We start from the raw sequence: 25,918 nt of genomic DNA, 5'->3' as shown, positions 1-25,918 counted from the left end.
ACAAAGGTACATCGAACAGCTGATTTATATATGGCTTGATAACATTATGAAATAATAATATTAAATTTTTGTTTTGATTTTTATATCATTCAATTCAATTATTTTTAATCATTACTGGTTAATCAACGTTATTACTTATTATAATTTATAATTATTTGTGTTCTTTTAGTTTTAAATATTTATTTTCTAGTTTCTACACTTAGGTTCATAAAAACTGGATAACTTGGTTGTGGTTATTTATTTACTAAACAGTAATACACTTCCGCTACTTTCAAGTTTATTTTGCATTGGATTTGTGACTTATGGATTATCCAGTAAGTCGGGGAAGTATTTCTCGAACAACCATTTATAATGTACCAAAAAACAATCAGAAGTGGTATTGTGGTACAGAGCAGTGTCCCATGTGTCGACATTTCCAAAAAACCTTTCATTGCCAGAATTGTGTGAGCACTGGCGATTTTGGGCATTCCTTGATCGATAAGGGCAAGTGAGTGTTCTTCAAATATCCAAGTAAAATGTTATTGTGTCGTTTATTATAAAACTTTTGTAAACTGGAGTTACGATTTTTCAATAAATCCGTAGCATGCAAAAATTGCATTCAGTATACACCTGAATGAATTTAGCTACCAATCACACAAAATAAAATAAAAATATTAATTACCACTTGATGTTTTGCAGTTTAATTTAAAATGGCATTTTAATATGATGGAAATAAACATTTACATATTAAAAGTCGGTTGGAGAAGGGGAATTCAGTATAGAATAGCTGGTGGCAAGATAATGTTCCAATATAACGTTTAACCTTTTAGTCAGCATATTCCTTTTGACTTATGTATAATATTTTATTTATGATGTTTCATTTGCTTTCTATCGTAAAAATGTCATTGAAAAGTTAAATAATATAACACTACCATTTATGTTACCAACAATAAACCAAATATATATAATTTAAACTAAAAATAATTGAAACCCATATATTTAGCTATTATTTATTAATGATAAATGAAAGAGTCCATTTTTTCCATGAATTTGAATCCACTTAGTTAATATGAATAATTCTAATGGTATTTTAAATTAATACTTTACAGATTTTCAAAGAAACAATTAAAATATAATAGTATTGTCTACAGTTGCGAGTCATTAAAAACCGATTGTACTAGAATATACTCGAAAAAACATCATATTATATTAAAAGTATGTATAAAAAAGGTTAATAAAACCTTTACCGTTAAATAACATTTATTTTAATTAAACAATTTATGTAATAAATAAATTAATAACAATATAAATTATTACCTATCATAATTGATTTAGATTTTAATATTATTGCATTGGTTTTGTTATTTAGAAAAATGAAACTTCAATATTGCAAGAAAAAATAAGATTGCTTAAACTTTCAATATCGGACAAAAATAAAGCCATTGTCGACAGTAAGATTTAATTTTTGTTCCTATAATAAATTACTAATGAGTATCTTTTGTGTATTAATATTAAATAGGAGAGGAGAGAAACACAATTTCTTACTATTTCATAAAAAATGATTTTATAATTTTAATACCTATTTCAACAACTTTAAACTGCGACACCATTCATTATTGTTTATTAACCTTAGACCACTCGTCAATACGACGAAGACTGATAATTTTATACTGACTATTTTAAGCATTTTTGTCGTATGCTATTCTACCCCATCTATCTCTTGTTTATATTTTTGCATATATTTTATAATAAAATACAACGACCTACTGTTATCAGTTAGTCATTGACCTTTGACTGTGCAAAACCCACATCGTCGAATCGATAAATAATACATGTACATTATTACATACAAAATACATGCTGTTAGTTTATCTATAGGCTGCAGGTTAGTTATAAGGGGTGATTAAAATATTACAAAATATTATTGTACTTATATTTATTAACTTCGATGAGAAGGTAATGTATTTACAATGATATGTTTTTATTTTTTTTTTTATAATATTATATTTAATAATTATATTAAAGAAGAAAAACGATCACAGTCATTTTAACATATTTATTTACATATTATATTATTCGACAAAAGGTTAGCAATAAAAAGGTAAAATTAGGGTTAGTGTTCTAGGGTTAATAAATCATATTTTAGAATTTTGTATTACTTTACATTACCTTAAGTGTCAATTATAAATATATTATATATATATCATTAAATATAAATTTTATATTTTTTTCCTTAACACACATCAAATAATTAAAAATTACAATTTTCTGACATTTTTATTAAGTTTATATGTGGATAGTCTTTATAATTATTCACATTTAAAATTATATTTAATTTATAGAAAAAAGCTTACTGAAAAAACTAAAAGTAGAAATTGATAGCCAAAAATCAAGAGTCGATCGTTATGGCAGACGTGTGGTACGGCTAGAAGATTTTACCAAAAGCCAAGAAGTTATTTTGAATGAAAAAATAGACAAATTGCTTACTATTAGACCAGACTTAAAAAATGTTATACGTGCGCGTATCAAACAACTTGTGACTCATATATTCTATTTAAACGAAGTACAACCAATAGTTTCACAGTGAGTAAATAACATAAGATTGCAGCTATGTCCAACTAATAATATTTTGTGTGTTTATTATTTGAATTTATCAGAAATGAAGAATTGGGTAGTAACAACAGTTTGAGCAACGCCCTTGCCGAAGCTTCTCAGCTGACTTATGTGTGTGGTCAGTGGGTCGACACTTGTGAAGAATGGTCGAGGCAAACTGAACTTGCATACCAAATTGTTGCACCAACGTTGCCAGCAAACGGAGACTATTCTTCATATTACGAATGGGGTTCATAATATATATATATATTTAAAATAAATGTAGTTGTTAATTAAGATTATAGTTTCAAATAATAATTTTTTTTTCATTTGTTTGGATTTTGCAGTTTCAGATAAAAATAAAGATTATGCATTTAATCAAACTTTTGCCGAACCCAATCCGGCGTGTACAATTAGTGCTGCATTAACATATACCTCACAACTAGTAAAACAACTATCGTTTTTCCTTGATATATTTTTGCCCAGACGACAAAATATTAGGTATAAAATTTATTAATTTTTTTTAATTTTTAAATTTTTCTTAACCTTTTTTTTTTTAGCGAATTTTGTGGAAATGAATTAAACGAAATCAAATTTTCAAAATATGTCACCCATTTAAATGCTAATATTTTGTATTTATGTTTTTCACAAAATGTTAATCCAAATTTATTGCATCCTGATTATACATTAAAAAATTTACTTCAACTGCTCAACACAAATATTAGCGACTTAGGAAGGTAATACTAGATGTTCTTAGTCTTACTATGTATATTAATGAATATTAATTCTATCAAAGGCAATTAACATAAACAAATACAACTTTTAATAAATAATTTTTAATTGAAAAAAGTATAGTTCATTATCAAATTTTTTTTTTTAGAGTTGAACCAGCTAATATTGATAAAAAAATATGTAGTATACTTGAGGAAAAAATTGCTGTACAATTGTATTCGTTCAGTGGTGATTCTGATTCAGAAGACGATAACTATTATGAATGGGAAGCTGTGAGTATATACTTTGTTTAGAGGTGTCATACAGAAATTGTCTCGTGTCAATTGATCAATAAAATTTGAGACAATATTGATTGTTGTTCTAATTAAAAACTAACAATGTTTCATACGTGTACAAAATAACTAGTCTAATTACTACCTTTTAAAATGTGGTTTTTTATTTAAGTCATAAATGTTTGGATTTGAAGATAATTGATAGTCTGTAATAGCATTTAATCACCGAAATTTAAATTTCTTCATGGTTGTTATTTGTTTCATTTATCTCTACGCCTAGGTACTTGAAATTAAGAACTGTTTCAAGAAGTAGGAGATGTGAGTTCTCCATGATTTATTGCTGTTTAGTGATTACCATATGTTTGGTCTTTGTTTTATTTATTGTAGTCCAATGTTTTTTAACATTTTTATTAGTTGTTCAGTACTAATTTTTACTTTCTGGCTATTTGATCCTAAAATTATGGTGTTATCATCATAGTCACAAGTATTCAGCTAATTCCACTAAAATTAATTTAAATGTTAAATCAAAATGTTTTATTAAAATAAATTACCTTAAAATTGCAGTATTTAGTCAATTTAAAACAATCGCTCAAGGTAATGGTTTTTAAAATGTTGTTATTCTCAAATAATAAGTTTAAGATAAAAGTTCAATTTAAAATCATGAATAAATTGTATTATTACAATATGATTAAAATCGTTAAGCATAAAACTAACTTAGTTTTTAACTTCAATGAATGTTTATTTCAGAAACCCCTCAAGTAGTACATAGGGGTTTTCTTGGTGTTTAGGTTTCTGAAATAAGCAATTTAAATAAATATTTTGCCTAGCGCTGTTTTGAGAAGCCTGATAATTGTATATTTATATTTCATAAGTATTAATAAACTAAAATTTTTTGTTTTTTAAGGTTCCTAATGTTGAATACCCGGCTGATCACAATCAAATATCGTTGCAGTCAACCAGCAGTGTGGTCAGAGCAGGCCTCGTAGCCAGTACGGCGGCAAGTTTAGCCTCAATGTGGCGTGGATGGACAACCAATAGATAATTTTGACTTCAGTATATAAATATTACATAAAATGGCGTATACTTACAAATTTTCTTTAATCCATTTTTTAAAAGAATTATATTTGCACAAACTTAGTTTGATTCATAAGTTTTATTTTGTATACAATACTATTTAAGTTTTTTTAGATTTAAACATATATTATGACAGAACACATTATGGAGAAGCTCTATTTTATATTCAAATGAACCAAATAATTTTTTTTTCTTGTAGTAAACTCTTGAACCAAACCTAAAAGGTTCCTTTTTGCCATAGGCAATTAACAAAATCAAATCTATTTTAGCATAATGTTAATTTTTATGACTAATTGTTAAGTAAATATATAATATTGTTAAATGAGTTCATAAAAAGGTTAAAATTTTCATTTTTACGCTGAAGAATGTATTACAGTTATTAGATTCTAGTAATTATCTCTCATAGTATATTTCCTTGTTTTTCAACTTTCAGAAGTTGAAAATAAAATGTCCAAAAAGAAAATTCTACTTTATTTGCCTTAAGGCAATTTTATTTTTTCTTCGGGTATACAAAAATCATTCTTTTAAACATACCTTATAAATAAAAATAAAATAAATGTAATCAACAATTTAATTTTTTTTTTTTATCCAAGTCATTATACTCTGTATAATGTCAACAAAGAGTTTTTATAATCAGACAATCCCAGTTATTAACAAAATATACTTAATATATTTAAATGTAAAGTAATATATAAAACAATAGTGATAAATATATATATGTATATATAGATAAATACAATTATTATTTGAATGCTTTTGAGCACACAATTCTTTATTTAGTATTTCTAGATTATAGGTTAATGATTTAAATATCTGGCATTTGTAAGAATAGATAGCCAGATTTTGTGGATTTATCAATAGCAGTTGAAACTTGTCAATGTCAGTCATATAGCACCTAATGCTACAATGAATTATTATTGTTATTAATATTCTAGTGACCATTTTAATTAAAGGTAGCTCTGTAGCAATATACCATTTAAGGTGTCCAAGCTGGATCGATATCAGAATCGGCTGAATCTTCAGCTGCTACGGCTGATTTAACAGCGGCCACAGTTTTTGACTTGGCCACACGATTTGACAACTGTCTTCGTTTGGGTTGAGTTGGTTTACGATTTTGAGATTCTAAAAAAAAAATGTGATAACAAATAATTTGTATACAAGAAAAGGTATTCAAAGGCATTAATATTTATAGTGTCATAGGGATTTGAAATATTATTTACTTGTTTGTTTTGATTCTGAAGTAGTTGTTGTCGATGAACTACTACTTTTACGTTTTTTCTTTGGTGAACCCTTCGATGCAATACTTGTGTTTCGTGTAAGGCTGTTTGCAGTTGTAGCGGTGGTATTAGTAATCGTCATTGTAGCGGCAGTAGTGATGGAAGTTGATGATTTTGTACTCCAGTAATGGTCTTCATCACTATCTGAAGAGGAAAAACGGCACGTGGATTTCGCCAATGGAAAGTATCTAGGATCGTCATCCAACGTTAATGTAGTTGAAGTTTTGGTTGTTGCATTACTTTTTGTTGTATTTAACGAGCCGGAAGCTTTTGGAGTACATACTTGAGGTGTTTTGACAGTGGGTTGAGTAGGTGGTAAAAGCAGTTTCTTAGCCGGAGGCGGAGCGTTAGTTTCTCGTACAGCAGCATCGCCTCCATTGATAAATTTTAAATAACTATCCATAAATGACGGTTTTGAGCATTTGACTATTGCAGGTAAACTAGATGCAGTTGCGATTTCCGATGCATTTTTCGAATTGCAACTGACTGGAGTCATGAGGTGACCAAGTTCCGATTCAATATCGGGTACGACTACACGTATTATTGGGTAACGATCCTGCTCGGCTGTAGGCGTTGTAATAGATTGTTGTAATGGTTGTTCAACACTATGCTGATCCTGCACTTGTACATTATTGTTATATAAATTAGACGTACTATTATAATACGTGTTTGGAATGTTATAGTTGTTTTGAGCTTGATTGGTGTTGGTATTGTATTGATGTGGCTGAATTAATGATTGGGATTGTGGCCAACGTTGCATATCGAAAAAAGAAGACGACGTTGGTGACGGTTCGACAGTCATACTATTACGGTTAGTTACAGGTACCCTATCATTATAATAGGATTGCGGCGTTGTGATGACCTGGGCAGTATTTTGTTTCATGCGCAAGTGATTTCCTTCACGACTCGTACTGTGCAGCTGATGATTAATCTGTTGAGTCTGCGTGGACGTACCGCCATCAAAGTAATACAAAGTGGTTGGAGCGTTGGAATGGTTTGCGGTGCTTGGCATTTGTATCGGGTTACTGACTTTGGATTGATAATAATTGTTGTTAATCGTGTGAGGTACCGATGTGTTTAGGTTGCGTTGCGTAATGACTGACACCACTTGTGGAGTCTGCTGTACGACACTGTAAGGTTGATTGTATCCATTCATAGAGCCGTTTATGGTTTTATTCACAGCAGTATTGACAGACGTTAATTTACGACTATTTTGATGTGCGTAAGGTGATGGCGTGGTAGTAGCGGCACCGGGTTGTGGTAACAAAAGAGGCATGGGTGCCGGATATTGTTGTTGGTGTAACACGGTGGCAGTATTGTTGACGACGTAACATTGCGGCCCCAAGCCACCTACTCTAGCCGACGGCGTTGGTGGTCCAATCGAATGGTTCATCTTTAAGTTTTATTGTAGAAACATAATCCTGTATGAAACAAATATGATTAATATAATAACATTGCACACGGACGAAAAATATCGATAAATGTTGAATTAGTAAAATGGTATAGAACGTACACACACACAAGGACTACACAAGAACCAAGAGCCAAACCTGGAGCGTAGAAAGTGTAACTGGAAATTTTAATTCCAGTCGTTCGGATTTTGGAATGAAAATTAGATTGTAAATTAAACAGCTATCAACAGCTATCAATTACCATTTAATCAAATCACTATCATATAAACATTGTCCAGCTTTGCGATTGATAACATGGAGGTACATTTGTCGGCGGAGGTAAATACAATAACAATAATAATACGAATGCCTCTTAGAAAGAAAAAAAAAGTATGTAATCACTACCAATCTCTCAAGTCGGTCATGATTAAAATTATGTATGATTAGAAATACAAGTATACTTTTACCCATAACGTAATCTCATGTACCTATCTACCTACAAAACGCATACCATAAACGGGTCTAGACGGTTACACGCCAAAGGAAACCGGTTTGTATCCGATTTCTCAAAGTAAATGTGTAGGAATGTGTGGTCTCTTCCCTCTGTGCTATACACCGGTGTTTTTGTTATTATTTTTATTTTTTTCACTACCAACGATAATCAAATAACTTAAGAGTCCGGTGGGTGATGAATACAAATCTCGAAATGTAGCCAGCGGCTCTATCATATTATCAATGATCTTAGGTCAGAGGTGAATTCCTTCGCGCTATGGTCATTGACAACTTTTCTTTCACATAGCATAATTCTTTTATTTAGGTAGGTATAAAAATTATACCTAACTTATACACGTATATTATTTTATTTTACACGTCTACCAAGTCACCAAGTACCTAGTCGATGCGTTGTAAGTATATACATAATAACAATAATAATACTATTTTTTTATGTCAATAATCGTGTTGTAGTATTAATATGGAAATTTCCAACAACGTTATTTGTTCTGTGTTCATGTGCCAAAAATACATTAGGTACCCGTTGTCATATTATAAATCTAGACTAGATAAACCCTAAGTGGTTTTTTGAAAAATATAAGGGTTTAAGTATATTATAGGTCATAGGCAAAACTAGACATTTCTGTTACACCAAAATTAGAGAGTTTTAGCCCTTTAATTCTATTAATCAAAAGTTAGTTATACCGTTTACAGTGTAAATCAAAACCCTTTTACACAAAATTTCAACTCGAGTAATACATACCTATAAAGTGTTTGTGACTGTATAGAAAAAAATAAATACTTAAAGAAGTGATATAGTAAGACACGAGTAAATTTAGAATGTTTACGATAGAGCGGGGAGTTTTTATTTTTTTACTACTAACACCAAATATTCTAAATATAGCTTGGTAGTAGTTGTGTTTATCATCAAAGTGAAGCGACCGCCCTTTCCCGACCTACCTTAAACCTGCCCCTTCAATGTTGTTGTTTTTTTTGGAAAGATTTACTTTCACAAAAAAATATCCATTTGCTTATTGCTTGTAGTCGTAGGAAGTGGTGGGGCTTAAACTATAGTTATCTACCAGGTTGTTGATAATTACAGGATAATACCTAATCGGTAATTACTTTTTTTTATTTATGGTTTCCAGGCGTTTTGTTAATCTATAGTTCATTGATCGAAAATAATGAATATACCTACGCCTTAACATTACATAAATGGGTATAGTTGTTATTATCTAAAAATAAATACAACACGATAATGATAATAATATGTTATTTTGGGCGAATTGAAGATTAGACACAAGTCACGACATTAACAACGAAGTAAATATGTCTTTCTCACATTATTTTATTTTATTATACCTACTTTCGTTTTTAATTTTTATTTTTAGAACATTTTTAAAACAATTGTAGGTATATTTTTGTATACTAGATACTCACAATTATACTTTTTTATTTTATGTTGCTCATTATTTGTTATATACAATTCTTTTAACAATAAAGATGTTACTGTTTTCTTGTTAATATATAATATATTTTAGTTCCCAATTTGTAACTAGGTAAACTTGTGATTGTAAGAAGAAATATTTTTGAAAGCTCGTAAGTGTATATATTTATTATTAATTAATAATAATTATTGAAGAACTAAATGTCATCCGAAAAGTAACATAATATTAATTTTGAAAAAATACACATTTTTTATTAAAAGATACTACCTGATAAGTATTGACATGTTTTCAAAATGTGTTTGTATTCCAATGATTTTTTCTAGTACCTAAGTAATGTATTTTTCATAACACTGATGTACGTATGAATGTCAAAAAATAGTTATAAAATGTTTTATTATCTAAATTATAGAAACAATGACTGAAGTATAAAATTTAGATTAAAATAATATCTACAATAACGGTCTAAATATAAAATGTAGACCGTTAAAATTGTGAAATATTATCTCGTAAAATAACATAAACCTACATTAAAATACAATTCTTCTGCGGCAATAAATAATAACATTAACAATAGTTAGGCTTAGACAAATTCCCCTCCCCCCCCCAAAAAAAAAGCTATAAAGAAATAACAAATTACCAATGTGGTAACAACAATGAATTTTTAGATTATAAAATAAAGTAGTACTTTTTCATTTTAATCAACTGCAATATTTTGTTGTCATTTTTTTTCTCAGTGCACTAGTTTGTTTTCTTATATGTTTAAACACATGAATACATCAGTGTGCATTTAAAAATACATTCTCTTTATTAGAGGACGCTACACATTTTTCCTTGAAAAATGGTTTTGCAGAAGATAGTATATGAGGGCGGTGTTTACTGTAACCGTATACAATTTTTACAATGGATACATAAGAACTTTATTGGTGTCTCGTGTAAATTATATTGTAAATATTTGGTTAATCTACTATTATACTGGCTTCACATATACGTCTTGTCCCGCGCAAAGAAGTTGATGGGAAAAAATTGTAATTTATCCACTGTGATAGTGTGGCGAAAAAAATGGCAATCAATAAAGAATTCTGATTCCTGTATTAATAATTATACCCTTTAGTTTCAGCTCTAAGTTAAGATTTTTCGAACAATTGCCTAAACTTTATTTCTTAGAAATGGGCGGTGTAGTGTCCTCTTAATGTGTTCGATTTCTTATTTTTTTAAGCCTATTGACATGTTTCAACATAGGATTGCCTTAAGTAATTACAGAGTTAGGCCTCACACATTTCACATTTACATATCATTTACATATTTACTGCCATCTGTAGTGGCTTTATGGTCTTATTTTGATACTTACGACGATAAAAATTATCTAAATAAAATGCAGAGAGAAAGCTTTCGCGAACACGCAATTTATTATAACACTTCTATCAACCTAACCCAAATACAAGGAGAAAACTATATATTACGATTGACACTATGGAATAGTAAGCTACCTAGCTATTTCGAATAACAGCAAATTGTTTAACTTTATTAGGTACATTTGTTTTGAGATTAACTCCATTGAAACGATGTACACATTCTAGAGCATAATTAATTGGAAAATTAAAACAAAGAAAACTAAAAACGTACTGTGTACTTACCAACTATTTTTCAATTCTATCAACTGTTATTTGAAAAGACAATTTTTTTAATTTTAAGTTATTTAAAACAAAAGTTTGTTTTAAATAGAAACGACTTTACTAAATATGTTTTGCTGGAATTAGGTAACGGCGCTTGATAAAGTGTCATAACTTGAACGTTTTAACTGTTTTACTTATAAATTAGGAATATATGTCTATGTGAAGTGTTCGTAGTGTGTAACTAATGGTTTACTTACTATATGTATTTATTAGTAAACAAATGATAAAATTATTGTATTATGATATGTGAATTTAGATAACTAATGTATACTACATATTTTAACTAAGCAAAACTCTCAGTCTATATAGATACCTATACTTTACACCGTGTTGGGACTAAATTTAGATTTCATACATTATGAATTTAGTCTTTAGAACTTAATCTCATACAAAAACACCACGACTATCTGCAAACTTTATTCTTTCCCATATTGGTGTTCTTAAGAATAATAATTTATGAAAAATACTTTTATGGGAATTTTATGGCTATCGTTTCATACCACGCATTCACCATGATTTACTTTTTACAGTAGGTAAATAGTCTGAAAAATATTAACTAAATACTTAACAATTTACAGTAGCTATATATACTTTGGTAAGTGGTTAACGCCACAGATTATATTACAGATCATATTACTGTAAAAAAGGTATGATTTAATATTAACATACTACTTCAGAAAATTAATTTTACATAAAACGAGATAGGTGTATCATATTTTAAATATTACCATATTTACATTAATGAGAAATGGCACACCAAGATGTTCAACATAATAGGCGACACGCCATGGCAATTAGACCATAATATATAATATTACCTATAATATTAACACGTTAAATTATGTCAACATCTTTCATAACTACCGGGTTACTCATTGATTATTATACTTGTTCAGTTATAAAAGAAAAAGGTTTTTTCCATTTTCTACAAATAGTCCTATCATTATAAAACCTAATACCGATAATATGTAGATACGCTATGATGAACACACAGCTGAACTGTAGAAATGAACTTAATTATTTGGTGAAAACGAATCAGAATAATATCGCAACTAGAGAAAACGGCAAGAAAACATTTTTAAACGGTTTCGTTTGTATCAAATGTGATTGTTCACTGTTTAAATTATCAATTATTTTGTTGTATGTATTATAAGGAAGTGAATTTAATTAAAAATATATTAACATTATTGTGGTGGTCGATTTTATAATAAGTCGCTGCAACTGGTCCAAAATAAAAATAAAATATTTTAATTTATTTTGAATACATTTTTTCTCCTGAATAGTCGGCTTTCGAAAAGATTTTATTTATTGGGAAATATATTTGTTTATTATCGTTTCATATATTTTTTAAATTTAATAAATCGTAAATTTGATCGTAAACATTTTTAATGGCATATATAGTTTCATAAATATCTAATAAGTTTGACTCGTTTTCTAGCAATAAAAATCAATCTTTGGCTTCCAATATTCGTACTCCAGTCACAATGTAAAGTGAAGGCTTTTAATTAATACTTAAGAGTTAAGTATCTATTGACTATCAGTATACGTTACTCAATTTCTCAAAGAAATGTACTTATTAAACCTGTGAGCTATGTACAGATATGTATATCGGTATATGATATTTTATTTAAAAAAATGTTTCAAAGAAAATGTGCTTAATTAAATTTGTACATTTACGAATTCTCTTACCTAAAATTAATGTTTTACAGATTTCTTCGAAAAATGTGTATTAACGCTTAGAATTTAAACTAAAAGAAGAAACTAAAAAGTTTTAGCGTTATATGTAGAAAAATATGGAGTTATAATAATTTAAGTTTACAATCTTTTTATATTAGTATTAAAAATTATTTTCAAAAAAAATATTATTTTCTTTTATCTACCTATTGGGTGGTATCTATGTATAGCTCAAGTTAAATTCTTACAAATTATAAAAATTAAAGCGAACAATAACATATTGCTTATAAATTATCTCGCGTTTAAAGTTCTTGTTATTCTAAAATTGGGTTCCGTTAGCTTTAGTACAAGTAATTTTTTGTGTACTAAGTATTATAACTAATGAGTTAGGTACAATTGCCATTCACCAAAAACTCATATGGCTATTTATCGTAGTTATTATTTTTAATGTGAGAACTGAATAGTGAATAGTAATCAATCTAATTTTGTTAGTTTTCGAATAACGTAAATAATGAATGTACTCAGTATATTAGGCATACCAGTTTGCTAATACTTTATTTTCTCTACTATATTTTATTTGAATTAATGTTTTAAAAATCAAATGTAATTTAATAACTCTACGTTATGAAGTTATTAAATGTCCGTTGATTTTTTGCTTACCTCATATGATGTTAGACTAGGTACTGAAATGTTAAGTAAATAGAATTACAGTATGACTTCTGTTTGTTTTACATTATGTAAATATGTCGACAATCAATTGTGGAACAATCTTTTTAGCACTTATGGTAACGAGATCAAATTATTTTACTACTGTTTTTGTCTTGTAATAACAATATGTTATTACAATATTATATTATTGTATACGAAAACTAAATTTTGCTAATATCTACCTAGTGTTTTTCATATTCATGTCGAATGGAGAGAGAGGTAAATCAATGTAAATAGGACTTGTAATAATTTTGTATATATTACGTATAAATAATCCATTTATAAACATATTATTGATAATATTTTAAAAATTTAATAATAAATTAAATAAAAAGTATAAAGTTTTTAAAAAGACAAATAGGTATATAAATAAAGTACATTATCTAGGTAAAGGTATTGCATTAGTAATAGGTATAAAATATTAATTATTTTTAAGTTTTGCATATATAATTATACTTATACGACATCTTTAATAGTGTATATATATATAAGATATTATATATTATGGCCAACTAAGAAAATAGCTGATGCAAATTCGGCAATCGTTTCCTTTACTTCCTCCGAATTTCGTTGAAAAAGGATGGTAGGTTAGGTATTAATCAATTTTGGCACCGAGCTGTTGGTCGGCGGCTTCCAATTTTTTGGAGGCGAGGTACCGGATATAGCGTTACCGGTGACGTTAATGCCGTTACTTCCCGACGACGACCTGCGCACTGGAATTTTTGATGGCGACACCGTCGTACCGTTTTGTCCAGCACCAGCATCACGGCTGATGGCCGTCACAGGAGCTTTAAGATTAGGTTGGAATATCACTCTGGGTACTTTGGTCGCAGACTTGTTGTGCTGTTCATTGATTAACGTTGACAGCGTTTCCTCCTTGGTGTCATAAGACCCAGGCTGTTGTGCACCGTTGCATTTGACTGGTCTCGTCTCCTGTTTTCCCTGTGTATCGTTATGTGCGGTGAACACAGACCTAACTTCTTCCTCTTGCTCGGATGTGACATAAGCTCTGCCGGTTTGGCTATGTGCTTCATCCGGCGGCGGAGTCTCTGATGACGCACTGTAGTTGCCGCCGTCAATCTCCTCGTCCGACGATGGTATCATCGTGTCCTCTATTAGAATACCGCTATCGGTGATATCGTTAAGATTACACACAATGTCCTCGATTTCACCGCCAAACGAGTTATTATCCGAGTCCGCATCGTCGGTTTGATGCATTTGCTCGACGGCATCGTTGCTGTGCACTGGCCGTGCAGCATCGTTTTCGAGCACCGATTCGGCAACATTAATTTTGTGCGTTGACTCGACTTCATCGATTTCCTTCACCGGTTTAACAGCGTCTTTTTGATGTATAATCTCGGAGGCATTCTTTTGATATGTTGGTTCAATGATAATACTGTTATGGTTCAAAGCCTTGGACAAATGGTTTTCATAATTAATTTTGGCGTTGTAGTTTCGGAAAGTGGACATCTCAAGTGGTTCTCTCTGGTATATTGACTTGGTCACTTCATTCTGGTGTAATGGCTCAGCAACCTCATTCTGGTGTGTTGACTCAGCAACATCTTTCTTGTGTATTACCTCGACAGCATCGACATTGGGTTCACTCGCCTTTGGCCGTGGATCCTCTGCTTCTTCAAATTTGCTAAATACAACGATTTTGGCTGAGGAGTCTGTCACAATGCTATGTTTTCTTGGAGGCGGTGGAGGTGGCGGTCCTCTCTCCTTGTCGTTTGAGTCTTCTCCGTGATGTTTTTTCAAGTCACCGATTAAAACCTCCTCGAGAGGTCGTTTTTCTGGATTTTCCAAAACAATTTCGTTCCGTACCCGTTCTTCGACGTTTAAAAACTCCTCGAGTTGACGTTTTTCTTGATTTTCCAAAACGCTTTCATTCTGTACCACTTTTTCGATTCTCAAAGTCTCTTCTTCTTGCGGCGTCTCTTCTTTCTGTGTCTCCGCTGCTGTATAGTCTAGGCTGTGGTACTCAGGAGACGTACCACTGTGTTGTTGGACGTTTATTTCATCATCTATTTGTACCACTACCGAATCACACTTGCTTTGTTTGGGTTCATCGAGTGTTTGCACGGCAATATTGTCAGAGCACGTGGTTTGTTCTGGTCCAGAGTTATTTCTCGAACGCGTTGTAGCTTGCCGTATTGCCGATATCGCGTTGCGATAGTACTTTGATATACCTTCTTTGACAGAGTTGTTATTGGCACTGGTTTCAATTGTCTTTTCCCGTTCTACATCAATGATAATGCCAGGATAACGATCCGACAACGTTTGTAACTCGTCCAAAAATTGGTGCTCCGATGCAGTTTTCCCGTTTATCGGTGCTCCAAATTTGACCAACACTTGTGCATTAACTGGTGTAATTTCACCAATATTTCCATTGTCTGTTGACTGGATCGTTGCGCCGTTATCTGTAAACAATTTAATATTTATTTTTTATTTTTAAAACAATGGAGCGCTTACAAATCGCTAAGAAATAGTTATGAATTAATAACTTGCAACACTGGTGTTATTATAATGTATAAAAGTTTATTTCTGTGCATATTAAAAAAATATTATTTTATAATTTATGAAGTTATATAGTACTTATTAACGATCGTGTTGACTATTAAGTAAGATTAAAAAAAAAATTACAATTTCGCTTAGGTTAAATGTCCGACTCCTCAGCCTTGTTTTAACACTTTTTTTTTGGCGTTGTGACAGTTGTAGGAATTTTGGGTGAATATAGTCTAAGGTTATATGATTTCGGTGCTTATGTTGAAAGAATGTGAGAAAATAAAAACACGATTGCTTCGAATTGCTTTGTTTATTAATCCGTGAGTTAAGGTTTCTTAAAATGTGATTTCTTACTTATGTATAATTTTAAAAATTTTTTTTATTAGAAAAATATACAATCTGTACAATACAATATTCGTAAAATAGGCTTATGGTATGGTTAATATATACAATTAGCAGTGTATCACTTGTTTGAAGAAACCATTCAGTGATGGAACTCCAATGGCTGGAAGAGGTCTATAATTTAAATGTAAAAAGCAGAGGTGCTATGATATTTATACAAAATCTAAAGATTGACCTACTAAGCAAAAATAATCAGGTGAAATTTAAGATTGATAGATTTCGTTTCCCATTATACTATACCGGAATTCATAACACATGAATAGTGAATTTAGCATCTTTTTTAACTGAAAAACATTTTTTAGCAATTATTCAAATTTCAGCCGAATGTAAATATTTATATTTTATAATTAATTATACCAATGTTTTCGCTATAATAAACCGCGTTATTTTTACATCAAGATCGAATAGCTATTAATATGTATCTATAATGCTATAATGTATCTATACACGGGTTTCTCTTTAATTGTGACCTGTCTATCGAGTTTTGCAGTATGATTAATATGCCTCGTACCTCGAGCTCACGTGCTGGGATACACTTATTTTAAGTATTTATGAATTCAAGCCCGAGTAATTTTACAATGAGTTTTTATACTTAGCTAAAACACAGGGAATTTCTATTTTATAAATATGTGTCGACAAAATTGTTCAAACCACCGACGTAAACAACTTCAATCTTCATTAAGTTGGACAGTCATAAGTCATAACTTATAGTCCGAAAAGGATAACAATGTGGCAACTAATTTATAAAATAATGACACCGTTTTAATAACTGAAAAAGGTACAGATATATCTATGAAAGCATAAACGGTACTTTTGAATAATGTAAAATTAATATAGGTAACACATACATTGGCTAAACAAATATGGAAAATGAGCCGTTCAAAATGATGTGGCTTGTGTACTCATTTAAGTTGTTTACATTACAATACATTAGTGGCAGTTTTAACTGCCATTTGTCATTATGGTAATAATTAAGCACTGACAAAACGAGAGGATAATTCTGTACCTGTTTACAGTTATAAGAGAACTTTTGATATTGTAATGAATACATACAAATGTGGTAAAAATAAGATTGTGTACAACAATCATGATATTTTATTTATTATTGTTTTATCCCATGAAAAATAGTTTTATAAAAATCACAATCGTTTTAAATAGAACTATATTATTTGTAAACGTCAGATATACTTTCAGCCTAATACAGACTTAATAAGTCCAAAAAAATCAAAATAGTTTATGTTTTTGACTGTATATGGCAGGATACATTTAAATATTTTTGTCATTTTATAATATTAGATAATATTTAAATAAGTATTTTTTCCAGAGCTCTATTATCTTTTAAAACTTAAATGGTAACGTATATTATGTTTAATTAGCTTTTTAAATTAAGAGTAATTTTGCTGAAAATTTTGACTGGTCGGTAACCAGTTTTGGATAATTACTTTTTAAGTTACTAAAGTTGGATGCGATAGAGTAATGTGTAATGATAAAAATGTATTACTATACTCCACCCTTCCTCTGGTTCTAAATGATCCAACACAGGTTATAAGCCAGCCAACATTTTTAGCAATGTTGACCACGACCAAATATACTTTATTTTAAAAGTTAAATAAGTATATACGTTACCATTATAATTTCTAATGTAGAGCTCTGAAAAAAAAAATTGTAGTAAAAAAGGTAATAACAGTAAATAACATTAAGTAATTTTATAATATTGTAAAATAACATAAAAAAACATTTTTTTAAAAAGAAAAACCACAAAATTGCAATTATTTGCTAAATAAATGAGCGGCTTACATTAAATTGATCACCCTGTTTCAAGTATTTTCGAAGTACCATTTATGACTTATAGACTGACAACTTGAAAAAATCGAATAGTAATTACCAAATTGTCGTGGGTTATTTTTAATACCTTAGCTCCGTATTGAAGCTAAAACGTAGTTTTAAGCGTTTTTATGTGCTTGTATAATTTATGCTGTCCTACTATAATTTACTTATTATTTGTCAAAATTGTATGATTAATTAGCATAGTGTTAAATATCTAACGGAGCGAAGCCGGTTGTAACAACTAGTAATATTTTACTGACATAATATAATATTATACGCAATAGATTTCCCTAATTCACCATTATTTATAATTGTAACTGCAAATGACTAATCGTATCACAGATGTATCGCTAGTATATTCAAGGTTAACAATTAATACGTCATTTAACATCTTTGTAAGGTACCTTAGTTAATTTTACCTCTTTTTAAGTGTTAATTTAATTGATCGTTGTTTTAATATTACTGACAAGTAAGTTTACGTTATACGTAACTACTTCTATTTCAGATTAATTCAAGTTCAGTTAGAGAGCATTTACAATAATATGAACTTTTGCCTTTATCTGACACTTATACAAATAACATTTGTCAAAAAACCAGATTTCAATTTTGAAAATACCAATTGGGTTGTATCTATATGAATAATCAAAATAGTATTGATATATTGTTTTTATATCAGTTAGAAGGCATTGAATATATGTTATATATAATATATACTAAAAAAAAAGAAAGAAAAATATTTACATTTTATTTTTAACTAAATCTACCGACTTAACATTTAATCAACATACTGTATAAATTAAATTTTGGCTCGGTCACACACTTTTTTTTTGTAAGGTTGATACCTACAAAACAACCCAAAATAAAATCTTGAAAAACCGGTTGATTTTTTTTTTTAGATTTTCCTGCTAAAAGGAGATTTTTTTTCTACTATTAAGTATTAACCCTTTAGTATTCTTTATTGCCAACACTATAATATATCCTCTGTAAGACTTTTTTTTACAGTTGTTCTACCACAATCACCATAGTACCTCCTGCAAGTTAAAAGAACGATACAAGGTCCGTATTTAGCATGCTATCGCGGTTTAATAGTTTTTGCAAAATATTTTTTTTCTATTTCTTTTGACGCACAAACCGGGCTTGTTGTGGTGTTACTAAGACGAATCGTCATCGACGTGACTTTCATTAGCCTTCCATATTTGATTTCTAGACCAGGGCCTGTAATTAATCGTTGACTTGTCCGGCCTCGGGCATTCATTGGTATGTGTGTATGTATAACATGTAAAATTGTATCCTATTCGTTTTCGGTTTGCGCAGAAACGACGAGACGTCGTATACAGGGTGATTCATTAAGGATAAGGCACTCCTTTTCTCTTCAAATATTCGCAATTTTCTTGTTTATCTTCTTGGAGACACTTTATGCATTGTAATTTAACAATATTAGACAATTTTCAAATTTTTATCTCTGTTAGAGATCTTTGAGAACTTGAAGCTCTGTCATGTTTCAAAACTTAAATGGTAACGTATATATTTAATTCGATTTTAAATAAAGAATAATTTGTCGAGGTCGATAACCACTTTTGGATAATTATCTAAATTTAAAATTTAGGACGAAAGATGGAATGCGGAATTACTTTACCGCAGCGGACTGATAAAACTAATACTTCAATCCACCTTTCCCGTTCTAAATTTTAAACTTCAATAATTTTAAAATTAATTATCTGGTTATCGACCAGCAAACATTTTTAGCAAATTATTCTTAATCTGAATAGGTAGTTAAGTATATACGTTACCATTTAAGTTTAACAAGTTATAATATTGTAATGTTATAATATTTTAAAATAATCTAGACGAATCACTTATGATAACCAACATAATATATATAGTAGAGAAATAAAATAATAAAACAGCTAGAACAGTGGGGTCGGGGCATAGTGGAAACGGGCAGGTCACAGTCTTCAGGAATTATTATAACTGAAAGTGATAAAATAATTTTTAAATAAACGAGTTGATGCGAATCTGTAAAGAGTGTAATTTGTTCCTATTTTTTTGGGGTTTCCTTCATAAAAAAAAAGTTTTACTACATATTTTTAAGAAAACTGTATATGTTAAAGCTCCGTTCTAGATCTACTTTTGGTCTAATTTTCAAACCTAAATCCCTAAAACTTTGTTTGAAAAAGTGTAATTAAGAAAACAATTCTATCCCTATTAGGGGAAAGGGATTACGGAATGTTTTTGGTTGGTCAAGGTTTATGTTACATTGTGTTGTACTATGCTTAAAAAATATTTCCTACAAATTTTGAACTAATTCGGCTATTTTTCACAAAGTTATAGAGAATCTTAATTTTACGTTGAAAAATATGTAAATTTGTTGGGTATTTTTCTCGATTTGGAAGAGGAAGGGGTGATTTTTTAAAAACTCTCGGCCCGATAAAATACCTTACAGGTACTGTTTCTAATCTATAAAGTTGCTACACGAAGAAATCGGTTCAGCGGCTTAGAAGATATTATCGAAGGTACAGACACAAAAGTATTAAAACAAAAACACATCATTGTAAATACAATACCTTCTCAGCATACATTACATCACTAGGTACTCGCAAACACGGTTATATCTACTAGTATCTAGTATCTAACCGTTGTTTGCAACGAAAATGATGTTTATTTTTCCCCATTAAATTATTACCTTTTACTGGATACGGCTGGTTATCGGCCGCGGTTTCCAACACAAGGTCTTTGCCGGATCGCCAGCAACACGGTAAGTTGAAGCAGGCGTTCGGGCATTGCCGTCTCCACGCTATGATACCGACGGCGACCGACAGCACCACGGCGACGGCCGCTATGCAAATCCACGTGACCGCCGTGCCGTCGTCACCACCGCTGCAGCTCCTCGTTTGGTCGTCGGCCTGGGCGACCGCATACCCCGACAGCAATAAAAAATGCAAACCGACAAAACTGTACCTTCGCATTTTCTTCCTGTAATAAATAAATAAATAATAATAATATATACAATTGCCGGTAAAAACGCAGTCTGGACTACGGCGGCGGCGGGTAGCTCGAACGGCTTGTGTGTATGTTTTAACTTTCTCTCGGGTAACCGGATACACACACATGCGCGCGCGCGCAATGTCACGGTCAGAGGAGTGTTGCCAGTAGAAACTAGAAAGTAGTAGCGTGTATGCATCTTTTAAACTCGCATCACAAGTTAAGTACCACAAGTTGAATTCTTTTCCGAATCACAAACACGCCGACGCTGTATCGTAACACTTAACACAGATACACAGACACACAAGCCTGGGTCTCGCATTAACAGGTTACTGCGGTCGAGTCAACAAATTCAGCTAATTTTAACATTTGAACCCGACCCGGTAGTGTTTCTGCTGTTTGTTAATTCGGTCGAGAATGTTTTTTGAGAGAATTTTTCCAAACCATACTAACATCCAATTGAGAATAAAACGGTAGGTATGGGTAATAACATTGAGTATAGATATAAATTGTACAATTACTGAAAAATACCGTACGATCAAAAAAATGTTTTGAAGAAAAATTCTCACTTGTACCTACTCTTTAAGTTCTCGTAAATTTAATTAAACTGTACGACTGTTTTAGGAACAAGAAACAAAATAAATTTATTTTATAGCATTTTGATCACTAAATCTGACATCATATTGTGTGTATAACTGGTTTTTCTAAACTCTAAAAGCAATTCACAAAATTTACGATCAAATTAGGATTTACCACAAAAAAAAGTCTTTACATAATATTAATATATTTTAGTTCTTGTTCCCAAATCGTTTCCTGCAGTGATATAATACTTATGTTTAAGGTTTTTTAATTTTTGCAATAATACCTTTACAGTTACAATTTATAACAACGCTCAATCAAGTTCCATCCTTTCAGATACAAAGTAACTTGTGAACATTAGGTACTTAATCATTTTTCTGAAATTCGATACAAATATGAAGTATAAGACTACTTCCCTGCTTCGTCTTCAAAATAACTCGATTAAAATTACCTACTAATTACCCCCCCCCCCCGTCTCCACCTAACAATAAATATAACCGACCATTTGTACCCTGTAATTTATTATTTTAAAATTGAATTTAAATATATTTAAAAAAGTAAATTATAACATAATATAAAAATACAATATAAATAGATAGGTAACCGGTTAATTGTATTAGAGATCAATAACTCCGAACAATTAGAAGTAAACTAATACCCTTTTAAACATTAATAAATAAAAACAATAAACCATTTAAATGAATCGGGATTTGGAGTGTGTTTAATAACTAAAGTAATTTGTTCACTTATTATAATAACTTATTAATATAATATATTTTGGTCAAGTTGTAATTATACATTCTCAGATGTAAAATGACCTATTTATTATAAATATCTATACATATATTTTTTTGTAAGCTAAATAAGACAACAGATATATTTTGTGTCCGACATCGATTTAATATCTAATTAATGGGGTCTACAAATTAATCATAAAAGAATGCCGCCAACTATGGCATTGAATACATAAGCTTATACTGTTCGACTGAATTAATTAAATAAATTTAGTTATTTTAAATTGTATCTAAACAATACTTTGTTCAACCTAACAGAGTTAATACAAAATCATATTTTTTTTCACCAGTCTTGTAAATATTTGGGTTTGCATCACATTTACTTATGAGGACTGTGTATTTTTTAGTATTAGGAATATCTGGGTGTACAAAACTAAACAAAAAAACATATTGATTTTCTTACTATACGGGGGCCCATTACCATTGTGATTTAGGTAAATTTTGGATTGTACTCGTGCTAACTGTACTATAACATAAGTTCTAGTAATAAAAAACAAATTAAATAATAGCATAACTGAATAACGTACTTAACAGTTAGTTAATAACATACTAATTATTGTATCAACGACTTTATAAGAAACTAAACCAAACCGATGTTTAATTTAGGTCAATCAAGATTAATTTAGTAAATTAATTGTAAAACTGCGGGGATCGATTTTAGATTTAATCATGACAAGCGTTCTCAAAATACAAAGTACTTTCAACAAAAACTACATTAACTTGTCCATTATGTAAACAATAAAAATAATAGGAACAACAAAATATTAATTGTTTAAAAACAAAAAACGTTAAGCTCTATGTACTAAAAAAAGTTCACATTAAACATAAAAAAATAATAAACATTTTATTAAAATGCTAATAATTTTTCAAAATTAGAGCAGATTTGTATAGTTTATTTTATAAATATTTGTACACCATTCTGTACATTTATATGATAAACTTTTTTGATTGATCGAAAGCAAAAACAAATTCTTGTTGAATAATAACTAGTTCTACTAACGCAAGCTATTATTAAAACGATTTTGCTAATCACTATGGGTTATTATAAGTTATGAACTTATTATGTTATACAAATATAGGCTATAGCAAACATTTAAATTGAAGAAGAGGGTCAAATTATTACAAAACACTAGAAATGCTAAATCTATCTTGCGTCGACTTCCAGAAACTTTATCGTCTCTATGAAAAGAATAATTGGTATGGTGTATATATTATTCTCATCCATTATTACAAAAATGTTGTTTTTTGTGTATCATTATATGTCTGTAATTCGGGTCTAAGAGGGTCAATTAAAAATCTGAAACTTGTTTTGGCAAAAATTAACTTTTTATTCTTAAATTAAAAATGTATTATTTATATCAGTATAAAAAAACAAAATGTTTGAACATTTTTTTTTGTATCATCCCTTCTAAAACGAATTGTTTTTTGTTCCGGAATAATTCTTTCCAAAACGAATAAGTTAAAAAATCAATATTTCTAATATATAAAAATAGATTTAAGAATCTAGAAACCTATTATATTGGCATGAAAGTTTTTAGTTCATAATTAATATGTAAATTTTGGCCGTACAAGTTCCAAACCCCCAGGGATCAATATAACTTTTTGCAACTTTTGGAATATGACGTTTTTTTTTATTTATGAATTTATGCCAAAGGCTAGGTAAGTACAGTAATTAACTATAACAAAAATACAATATTAAGAAATATAAGATAGAATAGTGAAATATAAAATGTTTTAAAACAAAATATTGATAATATTCGAATAACATGTATCATAACATGCAACGTTTTAAGATTGAAGGATTATCAGGTTTAAAAAGAAATAAAAAGAAGAAAATTTATTATATTCAACAAAAATTCAATTCAGAGGAGTCTAATATCCGTATAAAGTTTTATGAAATGAGATGGAAAGTAAGACAAGAACGAAAAAGTAATGGGGAACTTGGATTGGAATGGGACTAAAGTATTTTGAAATTTTAGATGAGGTTCAGTGTTATTTGTTTAAATGCTCCCAAAACTTTCTGAATTTTTGTTCGGGAGTGCCATTTTTTAACACAATGACATTATCTGAGGTATAATGGTCTAGCTCATTTATTCCAAATGTCGGCATTGATCCTTTAAGACCCCAAGTATAAGATACCTGCTTGTACTTTATTAATATAACATTCTAAGTTCACCTTAAAAAAAGTAATCTGGTCATTATGGACACTAAAGTGTGTCCCAAGGGTCGGAGTTCATTCGGGTGCAAAACCCGAATAAGCTCTAAGTACATATTGTTATACATGGTCCGTGGGAAAAAAAACAATCGTTTCTCGTGGAAGACACTCACGCTAATACTATACAAACCAGCGGGGTTTCTCATAATGACAACATAATATGTACAGTATTTCCCAGAATAGCGTAGGGTAACGCTTGCGATTTGTTGACTATGCGCGTGTTCAGTCAAAATAACATCTAATTAAACTGCATGTTTGTGCATAATATAGTGGCGTTTTAGAAGACTAAGAAAACAGCAATTATAAATCTCATCGAAAAAAGAACGGTTAATGGAATAATATTATGAACGTGCAAACTTCTGGAACGCACCGTATAATGTCGGGTGTACCAGCTGCTGTATTATACCATAATACGGCCTATTGTTATAGGTACGCGGCGTATTACCGCATGGAAATATTATTGTTATCATGTTATACGTACTCGTGATGAGGGCTTCTTCATTATATTATCGAAATCATAATATTGTTTTGGACCGGCGCATCACCATCATCGTATCGAGTGAGACAGAGACAGAGACCAAACAACAACAGCAGCAACAATAATGACAAGAAAAAAAAACCGCACAATTGTATCGAACGCGTGTGTAATGTGTACGAAATATTATAGTATTATTATTGTGTTGAATAATGGAAATGTTTTTTTTATTCTTCAAGTGCACCGCGCGCAATGACTGAGCATCGAGAGGAGGTGTACACGGTATACAAGCACCGCAGTATTTGGTCGGTCGTGGCGGCACAACGACTCAGCAGGTGTATGTGTGTGCGCCGCCGCCGCCGCCGCTGGTGGATCTGGGTGCAGTTTAGTTAAGTTCTGGTGGGGGACAACCGGATTCCGTATTAATGTGCCGTATCTTTTGCTCATAAACAAAACCGTACTTGCTTTTAATTTACATTTTCAAATTCCCATAACAACTGCGCGGTGCCCGGCGGCGGTAAAAAGAAATTGTCAAATCAACCGCATAAATAACGTCTTGTGCTTACACTCTACTGCCGTATAGGTTCACGAAATAAAATAATAATAATATCTAATATAAGTTCGACGAACTTGTGCTCGGTGTAACTGTAGTGGTGCAGATTCGAAATTCGGGTAAGGGGAGGCTTAAGTCCCGAAAAAATATTGACCAAAAGTGATACACGGGAGGTTGTTAAAAAATCTCGAGAGGCCTAAATAAATCTATACATACTAGGGTGGTCCTTAAAAAAAAGATTTTCGAATTTTAACCTCGACGCCCCCCTAAACAT

The 25,918-nt window shown here is 30.4% G+C and overlaps 3 protein-coding genes across 5 annotated transcripts; 1 reads left to right on the top strand and 2 right to left on the bottom strand.

Moving 5' to 3' along the window:
* The first annotated feature begins 79 nt into the window (after positions 1–79).
* On the top strand, positions 80–4,933 carry LOC126844366 (beclin 1-associated autophagy-related key regulator). The gene is made up of 9 exons (XM_050582511.1): positions 80–487; positions 1,089–1,194; positions 1,349–1,430; positions 2,322–2,562; positions 2,637–2,821; positions 2,919–3,072; positions 3,132–3,308; positions 3,452–3,575; positions 4,480–4,933. The coding sequence occupies exons 1-9, from the start codon at positions 303–305 to the stop codon at positions 4,615–4,617; spliced, it is 1,392 nt and encodes a 463-aa protein (XP_050438468.1). The 5' UTR covers positions 80–302; the 3' UTR covers positions 4,618–4,933.
* A 421-nt stretch (positions 4,934–5,354) lies between these two features.
* Positions 5,355–7,585, bottom strand: LOC126844453 (uncharacterized). Of its 3 annotated transcripts, XM_050582661.1 has the most exons (4): positions 7,440–7,585; positions 5,870–7,347; positions 5,623–5,771; positions 5,359–5,550 (listed from the first exon to the last, which is right to left on the bottom strand). In XM_050582661.1, exons 2-3 carry the CDS (start codon positions 7,317–7,319, stop codon positions 5,626–5,628), a joined length of 1,596 nt encoding a protein of 531 aa, XP_050438618.1. In that variant the 5' UTR covers positions 7,320–7,347; positions 7,440–7,585; the 3' UTR covers positions 5,359–5,550; positions 5,623–5,625. The 3 variants fall into 3 exon arrangements, with proteins under 3 accessions (XP_050438620.1, XP_050438617.1, XP_050438618.1); XM_050582663.1 differs by having other exon boundaries at positions 5,355–5,771; positions 7,477–7,551; XM_050582660.1 differs by having other exon boundaries at positions 5,357–5,771.
* Positions 7,586–13,654: 6,069 nt separating this feature from the next.
* On the bottom strand, positions 13,655–25,433 carry LOC126844371 (uncharacterized). Its single transcript, XM_050582517.1, has 3 exons — positions 25,098–25,433; positions 20,730–21,019; positions 13,655–15,732 (listed from the first exon to the last, which is right to left on the bottom strand). Exons 2-3 carry the CDS (start codon positions 21,010–21,012, stop codon positions 13,901–13,903), a joined length of 2,115 nt encoding a protein of 704 aa, XP_050438474.1. The 5' UTR covers positions 21,013–21,019; positions 25,098–25,433; the 3' UTR covers positions 13,655–13,900.
* Between the last annotated feature and the right edge of the window lie 485 nt (positions 25,434–25,918).

Source organism: Adelges cooleyi, unplaced genomic scaffold (assembly GCF_023614345.1).
Source record: "Adelges cooleyi isolate 19-005CV unplaced genomic scaffold, UGA_ACOO_1.1 ACOO_flye_CR_arks_rails_tigmint_CR_PRNA_651, whole genome shotgun sequence".
NCBI lineage: Eukaryota > Metazoa > Arthropoda > Insecta > Hemiptera > Adelgidae > Adelges > Adelges cooleyi.
The sequence above is the reverse complement of the archived record's forward strand: the minus strand, read 5'-3'. Positions and strand labels throughout refer to the sequence as shown.

Excerpts from the sequence above, each read along its gene's own strand:
- LOC126844366 (XM_050582511.1), top strand. The coding sequence starts at position 303 with ATGGATTATCCAGTAAGTCGGGGAAGTATTTCTCGAACAACCATTTAT. Across the intron at positions 2,563-2,636 it reads GTACAACCAATAGTTTCACA|AAATGAAGAATTGGGTAGTA; the intron begins GTGAGTAAATAA and ends TGAATTTATCAG. Across the intron at positions 3,576-4,479 it reads ACTATTATGAATGGGAAGCT|GTTCCTAATGTTGAATACCC; the intron begins GTGAGTATATAC and ends TTGTTTTTTAAG.
- LOC126844453 (XM_050582660.1), bottom strand. The coding sequence starts at position 7,319 with ATGAACCATTCGATTGGACCACCAACGCCGTCGGCTAGAGTAGGTGGC. Across the intron at positions 5,772-5,869 it reads TTCAGAATCAAAACAAACAA|AATCTCAAAATCGTAAACCA; the intron begins GTAAATAATATT and ends TTTTTTTTTTAG.
- LOC126844371 (XM_050582517.1), bottom strand. The coding sequence starts at position 21,012 with ATGCGAAGGTACAGTTTTGTCGGTTTGCATTTTTTATTGCTGTCGGGG. Across the intron at positions 15,733-20,729 it reads CCAGCCGTATCCAGTAAAAG|ATAACGGCGCAACGATCCAG; the intron begins GTAATAATTTAA and ends AATTGTTTACAG.